Consider the following 15,300-nt stretch of genomic DNA (forward strand, 5'->3'; position numbering starts at 1 on the left):
TAGAATGAACTCTGGTGCTGGATAGATATCAATCTGGATTCAGTGTGAGTATGAACTCATGATATATGTATATGCATGTGTGTGTGTGTGTTTGTATACATATGTACACATACACATAAAAAGATATAGAAGTACACATATGCATGTTGGTATGAGGTATAGTATACATATTAAGAGACTGGAGCAGGGACACGTCCCCATAGCAGTGAGCACTTAGCACGCAGACCTTGGTTTTTAAATACTATTTTTCCATAAAAGGAACCAGGGTTCCTTGCAGAACTGGTTGCCCAGAGCTGGGGCAGTGAATACGCAGGATGAATCTTGTGCTGCCAGAAAGTTAGGAATTGGTTCAAAAAAGCACATTGAAAGGGCATTGGGACCAACCTGAGAGAGTTTCCTGTGGCCAGAGTTGGAACAACTTGAGCAACAAAGCAGATAACAATAGTATTGGGTTATAGCTCACAGGATAAAATAAATGTGTATGAGCCCATACTGATAATAAATAAGTAAATAAATAATGGGAAAGAAATGACAGTTCTTTATAGAAAAATTCTAATCAATAAGTATAGAAGGAATGAGGGACATAGTCACCATTAGAACACCATAGATATGGTCTATCAATGGATCCTAAAATGTGTGGACAAAATTTTAAGCAGAAACAGGATTTTTACACTGTCTCAGAAGTATTTTTTTTTTAAAGATTGAGTAGTTATAGATGGAAAATAATTTTATGGTGGAGAATCCTGGCAGATAGTACCTTAGTCAAATGATCAAGGTACTATTAATTAACTAATTAATATCAGGTACTTGCTCATACGTGCACTGAGAAGGATGTTATTTCATGGTCTCCTTCCCAATAAGGTATAAACTGAGTCTGTTTGTGAGAACACATGAGGCAAACTCAAATGGAGCAACACTCTATAACATAACCTATAGTCTTCAAAAATATCAGAATCATGAAAGATAAAGACTGAAGGTCAGATTGAAAAAGACATGACAACTCAATGCCATGTGGTATCTTGTTTTGGATCCCAGAACAGTAAAAGGACACAAGTGGAAACTAATAAAAATCCGAATATGTTCTGTATTTTACTAGTATTGTACTAAGATTAATTTCTTAGTTTCGATAAATGTTCTGTGGTTATGTAAGGTATTAACACGAGGGGAAAATGGGTGAAGGATACACAGGAATTTTCTGTACTATTTTTGCAACTCTTCTGTAAGTCCGAAGTTATTTTTAAAAATGCCTCGGGGCGCCTGGGTGGCTCAGTCGTTTGAGCGTCCGATCTGGGCTCAGGTCATGATCTCACAGTCTGTGAGTTCGAGCCCCGCATCGGGCCTTGTGCTGACAGCTCAGGGCCTGGAGCCCGCTTCGGATTCTGTGTCTCCCATTCTCTCTGCCCTACCCTGCTCATGCTCTGTCTCTGTCTCAAAAATAAACATACATTAAAAAATGCCTCAGGCATCATTGGCTTGATGGATCAGAGTTATTTCTTGACTATGCTTAGAATAAATTCATCTTAAATGGAGGCCGGTGTTATGTTTTCAGTGACTGGAAAAGTTTTTGCCTTTTGCTTTGTGTATTTCTTTAGAATGCTAGACCAGAAGGATGATGGCTGTGTCGTGGATATGCATCACTTCAACTCTGGGGCACAGTCTGTTCTGGCCTATGCCACTGTGAATGGCTCTCTCGTTGGTTGGGACCTCCGGTCTTCAAGCAATGCATGGACTCTGAAGCACGATCTGAAGTCAGGCCTCATCACTTCCTTTGCTGTGGACATCCACCAGTGTTGGCTCTGCATTGGTGAGCTGACTTTGAAGTCATTGACTGGGTTGTGAATGCCACTAAGGTCTGGAATTGCCTTCTTGTGAAAGTTTTTTTCCTTTTTCCGCACTGGTAATTTTTTCCCATCTCCTTTTTTGAATGGTTATTATGTTATAATCTTTTGAAATTTAATTTTTTTCCATTAAAAATCAGATTTGAAAGAGTGATAGCAGTATCTCAACGCATGCACATTTCCTTTTTCTCTTTGTTCTTAAATGAGCCTCTTTACTTTATAATCATTATAGTGATCAGATTTGCTGGCATTCTGTTATCCTGCCAGGGAAGCAGCAGGCTTGGTTCATGCATGAGAGCATTTGAGTTCGGTCAGACTCCGTTTCAAATTCCAATAACCCCAGGCAAGCCGCACAACTCTCTGAGTTTCAGGAGCCTCATCTTCAAATGGGCTAATCCATTCAAGGGCTGCTTTGAGGATTTAATGAGGTAAAAGCATCCATCACGGGGCCTGGTACTGGAGAAGAGCTAAGCACTGGTTTCTTGCCTTATTATTCCTCTTTGCCCTCCTTTTCTCGGAGGTGAAGGTGTACCATGTGATCTTGCTGACTGCTTTCCTCTGTTTTAGTTTCACGTTTTGCCCCATAGGGCTTTGAACCTGCCCCTTGAAAATGTATCACATCTTATTTTCTCCCACTTGGCACTCTTTCTGAAGAATTATAATCTGTTGTCCTTGAATTTTGGTTTCTAGATTCCCTGAATGACATTAGGAAATTGTTAAGTATATGCCCTCTCCTTTTTAATATATAGTTTATGTGGAATACATTGTGTTTGCCTTTTGTGTGAGTAAACTGCACAGGTGCAGGAGGATGTGACGCCAGGCCCACAAAAGTAGATATGAAACTGCACAAATTAGTAAATGGCAATGATGGCTCTCAGGTACCCTGATCAACTTTGAGCCAACACAGCCTGTGGCTGTTGGAGCCATTGTCCTGGAGTGGGGCAGGGTGACTGAGGAACCCTGTCATCCTGCGTCTTTTTCTGATCCCAGTATCTCTGCTAGAATTGGAGACCAGTCCAAGACGACACTGTGTGCCTCTGTCGGGACCAGCTGTTCAGTGTCAGTGTTGGCATTATTCTTTTGGGATGGGGGGGCTTCTCTATGGGGTTGGTCATGGGCAGATGTGCAGGTACTGACCACCCCAGTGTCTGCTGTGATTGGATACCCATACCTGGTTCCAGAATGTTTTGGAGACAAGGGCACAGGGAAATGTGATGATAGCTACAGAGCTGCAGCCCCTGTGGGGTTGGTTAAGTGGTCACTGAATGCCAGTAAAACATCTTCGGTGATTTAAGGCATTCTGCACGTTTTGACCTATCAAATTCAGTTTATGTCTTCTCTAGACCTTTGGTTTTTTTGTGAGTGCCTTTGGCAATTAATACCAGTGTAATAATCATTCATTTTCAGCTTACGTTTAGTAGCATTGTGATGAGCACTTCACATCTGTATTTAACAACTAGGAAGTGCTCTTTGACACCAGGGAGATAGCTTGACAGATAGATGAGAAGAATGAATAAAATACATTCACACAAAGCTAATGCTATTTGTTGTTTGTATAAATGCAGCTTGATGTACTTTAAGCATTAGATGGTAATCTTTTTGACTTTTTTTTCCCTTTAAGGTACAAGCAGTGGTACCATGGCTTGCTGGGACATGAGGTTCCAGTTGCCAATTTCCAGCCACTGTCACCCCTTCAGGGCTCGAATCAGACGCCTCTCAATGCACCCTCTGTATCAGTCCTGGGTGATTGCAGGTAAAATGGAGAGGGCTGGCTTTGAGGTGTTGGGGGATTTTTAAAGAAAGTACATAATACCCTGCTGCGACGACTCATGTTCTCAGAGTTTTCATGTTATGTATGAACCAAATGCTTGATTGTTTTGTTCTGATTATGGAAGTTCCCACCACTACTATCTGTCATTTCTTATTTATTATCTTTAAAAATGACCTCATTAATCACCACCATCACCTACCGTCTGCCACTGTTTCCCCTCTCATTTGTTTTCTTTCTCCCATGTTTTTGTTAATATTTTGCCACCACCTTCCTAGAAATCTAAGTTAGAAACCTTGACTCATCCTTGTCTGTTGCCAATTCTTGTTGATGTGTTTCTTGCCAGCTTCCCTTCCCTACCCTTACCAGGCATTCTCCTAGTAAGAACTGGAGATAAAACATGTGAGGCACACAGTCTGGCACACATGTAGTGCTTGATAAATAGTAGCTCGTTATGCTTATGCCTTCTCCTTGGTCGTCTTGCATGCAGGCTCTCCCCGGTCCCTTCTCATACACGTAGTCCGACTCATATACTGCTGCTGTTGGTGGCCATTACTCTGCTCGCCTCTTACCTGACTCATTGGTCAGTTGATAGTTTTCTCTTTCTGAAATAGATCCCTTACCTGACTTCAGGGACATCACTTTCTGATTCCACCTTATCTTCCTTCTGACTTTTAAATCGTGCCCTACCTCACCCGCCTTAGGGCTCAGTCTTTGGTCCTTAACCCTTCTACACTGATCTCATCCCATGCTTTAAATACCACATTTATTCAGATTTTTATAGCTACTTAAAATGTTCAGAATCTGACCACTTTTTGCTGTTTCCATCACAGTCTCTCTCATCCCAGCCACCATAACCTCTTGTCCCTATTAATGCAGTATCCTTGTAACTCCCTGCTTTAATCCTTACTTCTTCAAGACTGTTCTTTCTGCTACTCAGTACCTTCCCATTCCAGGTTACAGCCAGACTCCTCATGGGGATCTGCCCCTGCTACCTCTCTGACCTTCTTTATCGGTCAGGGTTCCAGCAGAAATCAGATGGCATACCCAGCGTAGGATGATTTGAGGATTTATCTTCAGAGGAACTGTTGATGAATGTGTGGGTGTAGGGGCATCATAAAAGCACAATGAAATAGGGCTAGTGCCAGCAGGAGGGGAGGGGATGGTTACTGGAGTTTGGAAAGAAGATAAATAGAGAAGGCCACCGTGAGAGGAGCAGGGATTTTGATGTTGGAGTTTGGAAAGAAGATGAATAGAGAAGGCCACCGTGAGAGGAGCAGGGATTTTGATGTTGGAGTTTGGAAAGAAGATAAATAGAGAAGGCCACCTTGAGAGGAGCAGGGATTTTGATGGGAGCGACACAACCAGCCTGAGCTGGGACATGCTTCTATCTATCTCTTTGGTCTCCTGCTGGGGCTTCCATAGGCCTGTATTTGTTTCCTACGACCATTTTATTCTTATGTGTAATAAATTACCACAAAGTTGGTAGCTTAAACCAATACACATTTGTTCTACAACCGTTCCAGAGGCCAGAAGTTTGAAATGAGTTTTGCTAAGCCGAGTCCAAGTTGGCAGCAGGGTCACATTACCTTTGCAGGACCCAGGGGAGAGTCCATTCCCTTTCTTTTCCTGCTTCTGGAGCTGCTTGCCTTGGCTTGTGGGCCCTTCTTCCATCTTCAGAGCCACCACTGTAGCACCTTGCTCCGTTGTCCTGTTGCCTTCTGCTGTCAAGCCTGCCTCCTTCTTACAACACTGTGATTGTATGCAGGGCTCCCCTGGATAATCCAGGAAAATCCCATCTCAAGGCCCTTAATCATCTCTGCAATGTCACTTTACCGTATAACGTAACATTCACAGTTTCCGGAGATGAGGACGTACTTATTTTAGGGGCTGTTAGTTTACCACAGGCCAAACCCATGTAGAAGCCCGAGGGCAAAGGAGCCTGTCCATGTGGCACACACGGGTCAGCCTGGCAGCGGGGAGTGGAACGTGCCAGCCCTACGGGCCTTTTCCTCCTCCCCCAGGCCCAGTCGGCCCCAGCCACATGGGCTTTCGGGCTTTCTCCTCGAACTAGACACATTCCTGATGCAGGGCCTTGCACTTTCTTGGTTTATTGCCCCCATTAGAATGTAAGTTCTATAAAGCGGTATTTTTTCCATTGTTTGCCTCATTTTCCTGAGCATGTAGGCCAGCGACTAGCTCATAGTAAGTATTTTTGCTTCAGTAAATATTAATGAAGGAATGAAGCCTGAGGTGTTATCACTCGCCCTGCTCAAAATAATGTCTTTCTCAGGCTTGCTGTTGCCTTTTTCTATAATCTTCCCCTGCCTTCATTTCCCACTCCTCCCTGTCACCGATTTGCTTCAGTCACACGGATTACTCGTTTTCCCAGATGCCCACAAATTGGAATGAGCAAAAACAAAACATTCTTTCTGCCTGAAATGACTTACCTGTATGCCACTCATATCTGCTCGGCTTTACTTTTCTTTCAGTCCCAGAGGAAACCTCTCCATGAGTGACATTGATGCTTACCCACTGGATGGGATCTTTTCCTTTCCTTGAGTTCAGGTGGAATTTTGCAGTTGTTTTTGCTTTCATTGTCTATACATTTTTCCTCTGCTTCTAGACTGTAGGTTTCTTGAGGGTAGAATCTTTACGATTCACCTTTCTACCCCACAATTCTTTTCACTGTGCTGTATGCCAGTAAATATTTATTAGTTTATTAAAGAACGTCTTTTTTTGCACTCCAGTCTGGTGACAGGGTCACAGTGTTATTTAAAAGTAGTCCTAGTGAGCATTTTTTGCAGGATGAGAAAAAATGGAAATAGGCACAGGCTGAGTTGGATTATCTACCAAGATGTGAAAGTTCTCAGAGTGGGCTTGTGGTGTGAGTAACCGTTCTGGCCTGTGCTTCCCTTAGCCGTGCAGGGCAATAACGAGGTGTCTATGTGGGACATGGAGACTGGCGACAGAAGATTCATGCTCTGGGCCTGCAATGCACCACCACTCTCTGAGTCACAGGTTTGTCTCCGGTTTTCATTAGGCCAATCGAATTTCCCCCATTATAAGCATTTTCAGACACTCTACCAAACCTGGTATCTGTTGGGCTTTTGGGTTGTGTTTTAAATTATATCAAGTGGCTATTGCCGCATCGAGGCTTTCCAATTCCTCAGGCTCACCAATGTCTGGGTGTTTTGGTTGCTGGTACCAGGAGGTTTGTGATGTGTCTGTGGAAGCCCGGTAAAAACCTGGGTTAACTGGAACATGACCATCTTACATACACTTTTAACCGTCATGCTACCACCATGGGTGCTTCACTGGGACAAAAGATGGGAGAGGTTCATTTCTCCTTTGGTTGGAGTCCTTATCCCAAATAGGCAGTTTTCAGAGGCTGAACAGGTTTTGCCTCTTTATTCAGAATGATATAAAGCCAATGCACTTATAGAAGATATGCATAAATGGTCTCTCATTTCTTCAGTTAACCAGGTGCCTAGCAGCCACTGCCACTCGACTTGTTACTAGAAATGACACCATTTATGGAATACACTGCTATCTTTAATTTGATTCCTGTTTCTTTCTTTTAAGCCTGTTCCTCACAGTGTCCATGGTATCTATTGTAGTCCTGCAGATGGAAATCCCATCCTACTAACGGCTGGCTCAGACATGAAAATAAGGTACAGTATCTGATAAGTGTACCTAGTTAGGTATCCTTTAAAAGGAGAAGGATAATAAAATGTGGATGGATACTGTGGTTAATACTAGGGTGGTCATTCTAGATACTTGCAATGTTGTCATGTTTAACATCCTCCATATCTTGCACAGATAGCTGTTAATACTTCATTTGTACCTAATTTTAGTCTATGCTAGGAAAAGCTCTTTTCCTAAGGCAAAAGAAAATAAGTTATGCATTGATGAATGTAAGCTAATGACCATTACTTCCTCCCTCCGTCCTGAGATTATCAGCACTTACTTCCTCTTCCCCAGGTTTTGGGACTTGGCTTACCCAGAGCGGTCCTACATTGTTGCCGGAGGTACTAGTTCCTCGTCTGTGTCCTACTCTAGGAAAATAATTGAAGGCACTGAAGTCGTCCAGGTACAAGCAGTCTTGTTTTCTCTCAATTTCTATAGGCACACAAATGACTTTGGCCAAGAGTGGCAGTATTTAAGAAGAACATTTATTTTCTTTGGGCTTTTCTGTGATTTTTAAATTAACTTTTATTAAGGTAAATAAACATATAAAGGGCACACACATAAGTACCTAGCTCGAAGCAAGCACTTTATACGCTTGCTCAGTCCTTACAACAATTTATAAGGAAATACCTTTATTAGAAAGTTCAGCACCATGAAGTAACTTGTCTGAGATCATCCAGGTAGTAGGCAGCAAAGCTGGGGATTCAGACCTGGCTGTTGGAACTCCAAATCTTGTGTTCTTGAGTTGGGTAAAAACTTCAAAGGAGGTAACATACCTGAAAGTGCCTGGGTCCTAGAAGGTGCTCAGTAAATGAATGAAAGCTTCCTTTATGACAGATACATATTTACATCCACCCCTCTATTATATACTTTCTCTTATTTCTTTTGATGGTGGCAAAAGGTAATATGCACAGATTATTGATTGGCCTCTTTGTAAGCCACTACTCATGGGAAACAGAAGGTCATTTGGACTCTCTTTGCTCCTTGTCTTTGTGAAGGGAGGACTACCTCATAGGAAGTTTTAGCTTTAAAGACAACCACTACCTGTCTCAGAAGAACAATATTCATAACACGTACAGTGTGGTACAGGCTTTTAACTTCTGGCTTTCTCCTTGACTTTTAACCATGAAACAGGAGATTCAGAATAAGCAGAAGATGGGACCAAGCGATGACACCCCTCGGAGGGGCCCAGAGTCTCTGCCTGTGGGACACCACGATATCATCACGGACATTGCCACCTTCCAGACAACACAGGGCTTCATTGTAACTGCTTCTAGAGATGGAATTGTTAAGGTGTGGAAATGAAAACTTAGTGGTCTGTATAATTTGTAATAAAGTTATAAGTTTACTGTAACTTGAGAGCAAAGGTATTTTTAGAGGACAGAAGTGAGATTCATTTCTTTCATTTTCAAAATTATGTCTCTATATAATACTGTCTCATGATTAAACAGATCCCATCCAAGGTGGTTAAGAAGGTTGCACTCAACCAATGTACTTACACATTATCTCTGCAAGAATCAGCCAGACAACAGTATCTGGGACTTCCTACTGTATATGTCACAGAGGTGAGGAATTTAAAATGCTAAGACTTCTATGATCTAAGTTTGTACTAAAAAAGATGGGTCATAAGCTGTAATAATGTAAACACATTTTTGCTATTAAAACTGCTATTCAAACCAGCCAATAAAATGTATTCAAGCATCTTAAGAGTTTTTTGTGTTTTTTTGGTTTTTAACAGTAAACTTTAGCAGAAGAATAAACTCTCCAGCAGCATTTGTTCTCAAGAAATAAGGCACTCAATGTCACAAAGAATCGGCAACAGAACTAGGCCTTATGCCCACATTTCTGGACTCTCAGTATTTTGTTCTTTCTACTTTATCATATCTTTCTTCCTGTTTTACAGTCTGCCGTATTATTTAGCACTAGAACTGATCTCCTGTGTATCAACCCTAGAAGAATGGCTCTCCTTGGCCATCATTACTATTTTTTATAGGCTTTAGTATAAATTCTGAAAGTTGGCCCTTCGGCTTGCTTTTATCCAGTGTCAATTATTTATTAAATGCATGAAAAAGAAAAATGAAAGGATTAAGTTGTTAAAGACATGCCAAAAATCTGTACTTCCAGAAAAAGACCAAAATTGGTCTTTCCCGCAAAAATAAACCCTTCAAGCTTATCACTTATTATTTGTACATGAACTTAATTCTCTACATTTAACTGTCCTCCATTTGCAGAAGGGTTTATGCTGTTTGAAATTAGTTACATGAGTCTGTAAACCAAAAAGTAAATAATCTGACTCGGGGGAAAATACTACTTAAATACTTCAAAAACTTAATTTTCTGTAATTATATGATTCAGTTATGGTACATGACAGTGCATAGGTATGGCTCCATGATTCAGTGCACTTGGTTTTGTTGTTTACCTGTCTAAACTCATCAGAAAACCCTGTCATTCACAAAGGTCTGAGGAGTCTGGATGTCAATGAGGCCTTATAGCCTAGGGGAACAGTAGGATTTGCAAATTTGACATTGTCATGTTACATTGCCTCTGTTTCTCTTCACGTCTGTTAAGACCGTATCTGTGGGGTTTCTAGATTTAATGTCTGCAGAGGTTGGGGGACACTTGTTTGAGCTGAGAAGGGCTTCAAGCCTGGAGACATTAGTGAAGCCACACCACTGATAAACCTTCTGAGGGGAAGAATGGAGTGGGGCGATGGAGATGTAGTCCTTTCCCCCCCTGATCTTGCCACCATCCATTCTTCTTCACGCTTCAATTCTCCCCTTAAAAAAAGGGGTCATTTGATTGAATTGTTACTGTTACAATCTGATGCCACATTGAAGTTGCATCTTTTTTCGACTTTTTTTTTAATGTTTGACTCAGAGCTCAAGTACAGAGATAATAGGAGGCATGTCTTTTAGAGTCAATTAATTTACATGTTTAAACCAAGAAGGACCACTGCTTATTGAATCTTGGTTTCAATAGGGTTTTATTTAGGGGCGCCTGGGTGGCTCAGTCGGTTCAGCATCCGACTTGGGCTCAGGTCATGATCTCACGATCTATGGGTTCGAGCCCCGCATCAGGCTCTGTGCTGACAGCTCAGAGCCTGGAACCTGCTTCAGATTCTGTCTCCCTCTCTCTCTTCCCCTCCCCTGCTCACGCTTTGTCTCTCAAAAATGAGTAAGTGTAAAAAAAAAATTAAATAGGGTTTTATTTATTTTTGCTGCTTTTCCCTTTTAGGAGAAAGAGGTGAATCATGGAAAATATTTTTTTTTTTAAGGAATTTTTTAAAAAGGAACTTAGTATTTATAGTATGTTTTAGATCCTTCATCTATTAAGGATTAAAAAGACCCAAACTGCTAAAATAATCTCAATTACCAAGGGCAAAATTTTTTGGTGTATTTTACTTACCAATGCAGAAAAAAATAGACAAATACATATTAAAAGTATTTCTAGCAGTAAATAGCAGTTTTTGCTTAATCCAAAGTTAACCAGAAAAATCCCTTTTAAAATACCTTTTAAATATTGCTCATCAATTTGCTCTACTTGAAACATAAATTTTTACTAAACTCCGAAGCACCACTTAGGATATGAAGAAACGTGATGTGCTTTATTCTTCTCTATTTCCTGAGTATGAATGTGACATTTTAACTCCTTCCCCCACTGAAGACATTGGGAGCTATGTCTATGGAATTGCCTGAGTACGGATGGCAGAAGTGGTTTTAAAACACAGCGTAGGTGACCCTTCTTTCCTGGCTTTTATGAAGAGCGATATGGAAAAGAAAATCACCTACTGGTCTTAGGTGTCGGTAGCCATCTGCCCCCTGCGTCCAAGCAAAGTCTCCCCCGTCGCCCCGAAGAGAGGTTCTGCCAAGCAGGGCCATAGTTACCAACGCTGGAGCCAGCTCTGAGAATTTGAGGTAAGGTCCAAACATTGTTCTCAAATAATGCTACTCTGGCATTTAGTTGTTGGAAATATTAGCCCTTCATAAAGGTTAAGAGTTAGTTATGTGATCTTGATGGGGGGTAAGGCGGGAGCAAGCTGTCAGAATGCTACTAGACGCTAGGCACTTGCAAGACCCTTCCTGCTTTAACTTACTCTAATCTCTTTACATCTCTGCAGCCCCGGATGGATTTGTGGCTTAAAACATGAACAACTTTATCTTTTCCAAACTCAGTATGTATTTAAGACTCTAGATCTCGGTCAGTCCTGTTTGGTACTATTCACCATTGACTAAATAGCTACCTGATGGGTAAAAGTAACAGCTTCACCCATGACAAGTTGTCTTGACTCTTCTTGCCTAAAGAATATAGAGATTAGTAAAGAATAATATATGACAATAATGGTAAAGAATAAAAGTCCATAAAAATGGCCAGGCACGAGGCTCTATATCATGAGGGAACTTCCAGCTCAAAAGCAATTATTTATGTTTTGGGGGAATTCACAAGTTTCTCAGTGAGTTAAGGAGGAAGGAGTTGGAGCAGAGAAAATGACTCTGCTTCTTCTCTGTCCCTGCAAACTACTGCAGAAGGTGGGAGGAGACCTGCCAGCACAAGCCTATCAGAAGGTTAGCCATTCTACACAGAGACAGTGGTGTATTTAAATGGCATCACGGGAAGTCAAATTATCAAAATTGACACAGAAGCATCGATTTCGAAATGTAAATGTTGGGGTCTCTCAGAACGTTAACCTTTGGTTAAACAGACGAGCCTTTAACAGTACTAAATAGAAAACAAAATCTTGGTTTGAAGAAAGTGGACTGAACAGAGACCTGCAATCAAAAGAATTAACATTGGCTCCTATATATATGTTTAAATTTTACCTTCAAATTATGTCTCTATTAGACTTTTCAGAACATTTCTTTCATTCTTCCATCTTTTAATAAGTTCTTGAAAGTATCAGAGTGCTGGAATTGTCAGGAATGCTCAAAGAAATGGACAAGAAACGAATGCCAGGGGTCAAGCTGCCTGATAATCTACAATCTGTGTTTTGTCCAGCCCTCCAGAGTGGACCTCTGGATATGGCTGGATATCCAAATAAAAGTTGCCCATAGTTAATGGCAGTGAACTGAGATACTCAAGACCAGAGGCTTACCATCCTTTCAAAGGCTAAATCCTTCAAGCACTTCCTTTATCATTGTTGTCTTGGAGCAGTTTTTATCACCTTTCTTCCATTTTTAAAGGTATGGGGTGTGTTTCTGATAAGATTTTGAACAGTATCGTCTCTGCTGCCTCTTGCTACTCTTGAAAGGTATTTTTTGTCTTGAAAGAATCTGGCTCTCTGCAATGCATCCCTGAGAGCAGCTTTATGTGGTCCAAGAACAAAGCTGTACAACGAAAGAAGAGAAACATCATAGAAGATAAATGCCATTTCTGCTTTAATAGACTATGTTAATTCCATCTTCCTCAATGTTGTCATCTCCTTCCTTGCTACACCCTCCCTTCAGGGTAGTTTTATTAAGACTATGAAACTAAAGACTTACACTGGGCAGATCTAACAGAAGCTGAGAATAAGACAGGAGACATTTGGTCACAGTATCAAGATCATTTCAACAGCAAAGTTTCTTCTTTATAGAACATGTTCCACCCAGAACTTCATATGGCTGGTTCCTGATTATTCAGATTTGAAGTCAAATGGTACCTCATTAGAGATGACCGTATCTATAGTTCTTCTCCCAGTCTGCAGTCTTCTCGATGCCCAGCACAATATGCTCACTTTTTTCATAACACATCACTGAGTATTTATTTATTTATAAATTTCTTTGTGATGTATTCTCCTCTATTCTACCTGCCCAGGCAGAAAATTTCACAAGACCATGTCATGTAATCCTAGCAATCCCAGGAACCTTAGAAGGGCATATAGTGGATACTCAATAAACATTTATCTAATGGAAACATGAATGAATGCCACTCCTTTCTTCCCTCCCTCCTATCCATCCATTCTTTACTTCTTCCATCTGTTCATCCATCCATCCATCCATCCATCCAAATGTTGACTCTCTATGGAAGGCACTGTTACATATAATGGGAGACATAAAAATTATGCCCAGTCTGGCAGGCACATAAAGAGTTTGGGGGTCATGAATATTTCAACAGAAAAGGACAGCTGGGGTCAGACTCTGGAAGGCCTTGAATGCCAGATTGAGAGGTCAAATAATCACAAAAGCCAAATACTACAATTCTAACCTATTCAATAAAACCGTGCTGGTGGAAATGTCCTATAATCTTCACTGGCCAGTATGGCAGCCAATAGCCACCTATGTTTACTGAGCACTTGAAATGTGGCATGACTGAGGAACTCAATTTATAATTTCATTTAATTGAAAGCTAGTGGTTACTGTATTGGACAGCTCAGGAAGGGAGGCATTTCAGGCAACCTTATTTTACAGGGAGGTGTTGGAAAGAAGTTTAGATCCATAAACATCTTATATTCCAGCCCCTCTACTTACTGGCTGAGTAGCTCTGAGAAAATCATTTAACTAGAGTGATTCTTGTTTCCTCAGGTGTAGAATGGGAATAAAAACAACCTATGTTGTGAGCAACATTTGAAGTTCTCTAGACTAGTTACCATGGTGCTCTGGTGATTACAGATGAGGAAATAGTACATACAGAGGTAAACATCAGGGACAGAACTGAGACTAACCCAACCGTCTGATAGTAAGAGCTTTGTGTTACTTCCAATGAACCAGGTTTTAATTTGAGATACTATGGAAAACTATCAAGGTATTTGGAATAAGAAAGTGAAATGAAAAATGTCATGCTATCAGAAGCATCTGGATATGGGTGCAGAACCACAGGAAAGCAGATGGCCTGGGGCAGGTTGGACAGCTAAGAAGGTAGGAGGAGCTTGGCCCACACATTCTTTGTAAATATTTTTAGAATGAATGTGTGAGAGCCTGGTAGCGTAAGATGAGAAGGCTTATCAGTACCTATAAGCCTCACAAATTTGCTGTATTGTGGTCAAGGGAAGAGTCAAGAGAACTCTAAAACATTGAAATCAGGAAAACAGTACCAGTATTCACTATAAGTACCATTACTTCATATTTGGATTTTTCTGCTTTCATCAGCTTTAATCTGATCTCTCATGAAAACAAAAATATTTAGAAAATGAGTAAGCAAAAGACAAAGAATTTAAAATTACTACACTTCTCTGCCTCACATACACATGCATGCATATGTGCACACCCTTCCGTCTTCCCCCTCCCCATATTCTTGCCTCTATAATGAGAGAAGTGAAAGAGACATTAAACCAACAGGGAACCATGCCATTATATACTCTATGTCTGGGCTTCTGAAACTCCAATCCCAAAGTATATCTCCATTCACTTCCGTCAGTGCTATTAGGAATGTAACAAGCTGATCAGCAAACTTCTCCCAGTTACCAAGAAAGCTAAATTTTAGTGCAAATACAGTTTTCTCACACCTTCTCCCACTTTTGCTCTTCTATTTTCTTAATTCCAGAACCAAATATTAGGAGCTCAAATTCTCCAAAGTCTTAATTGTCTATATGCACAGAACATCTCTACCAATCATGGAGTATGTATTCTTCTGAGTCTGGAGCACACTGTTTTTGTGTCTCGGGTTTATTTTATCTACACTGGTCTCTCCACCCCTTCGCCAACTTCCCCTTTCCATTGGATCCTTTCTATGGTAAGTTATCTTTCTTTCATCCTTCTTCCTCGTTAAGAAAAAGCTGTTAAATTGCTAACTGCTTCTATAGCATGACATTGCTATCTTTTTTCCTTCCTCCAATATTTTTATTCTCAAAAGTGTTGAACATGATAAATACTATATCTCTGAATTTTTTCCCCCACAGTTGTACACAGGAGCTTGTATTTGATAAGCATCTGTTAAGAATCATTTGATTACCCTGTTTGGGAATCAGAATTTCTGGTTTTCCTTTTACTCCGTATTATTGAGATGCTTCTTTACCGATTGGTAACTCCACAACAGGCAGTCAAGGAAAGAAACAGGAATGAAATGCAGCCAATCATTTTGCATCTTGTGCCC

At 40.8% G+C, this 15,300-nt stretch overlaps 2 protein-coding genes across 3 annotated transcripts in view; one reads left to right on the top strand and one right to left on the bottom strand.

The window, feature by feature from the left end:
- Positions 1-9,003, top strand: part of PIK3R4 (phosphoinositide-3-kinase regulatory subunit 4) — a 77,907-nt gene extending 68,904 nt beyond the window's left edge. For both annotated transcript variants that reach the window (XM_019436224.2, XM_019436216.2), the window contains 6 exons: positions 1,593-1,804; positions 3,460-3,591; positions 6,527-6,627; positions 7,192-7,280; positions 7,591-7,699; positions 8,431-9,003. In XM_019436224.2, coding sequence (XP_019291769.1) covers positions 1,593-1,804; positions 3,460-3,591; positions 6,527-6,627; positions 7,192-7,280; positions 7,591-7,699; positions 8,431-8,601 — 814 coding nt within the window. In that variant the 3' untranslated portion in view covers positions 8,602-9,003. The remainder of the gene's footprint in view (positions 1-1,592; positions 1,805-3,459; positions 3,592-6,526; positions 6,628-7,191; positions 7,281-7,590; positions 7,700-8,430) is intronic.
- A 1,672-nt stretch (positions 9,004-10,675) lies between these two features.
- COL6A6 (collagen type VI alpha 6 chain) overlaps positions 10,676-15,300 on the bottom strand; it is a 164,975-nt gene continuing 160,350 nt past the window's right edge. The window contains exon 37 of the mRNA XM_053903817.1: positions 10,676-12,617. Coding sequence (XP_053759792.1) covers positions 12,425-12,617 — 193 coding nt within the window. The 3' untranslated portion in view covers positions 10,676-12,424. The remainder of the gene's footprint in view (positions 12,618-15,300) is intronic.

The sequence above is a fragment of the Panthera pardus genome, unplaced genomic scaffold (genome assembly GCF_024362965.1).
Source record: "Panthera pardus isolate Hobbes unplaced genomic scaffold, ASM2436296v1 HiC_scaffold_16, whole genome shotgun sequence".
In the NCBI taxonomy this organism is placed as follows: domain Eukaryota; kingdom Metazoa; phylum Chordata; class Mammalia; order Carnivora; family Felidae; genus Panthera; species Panthera pardus.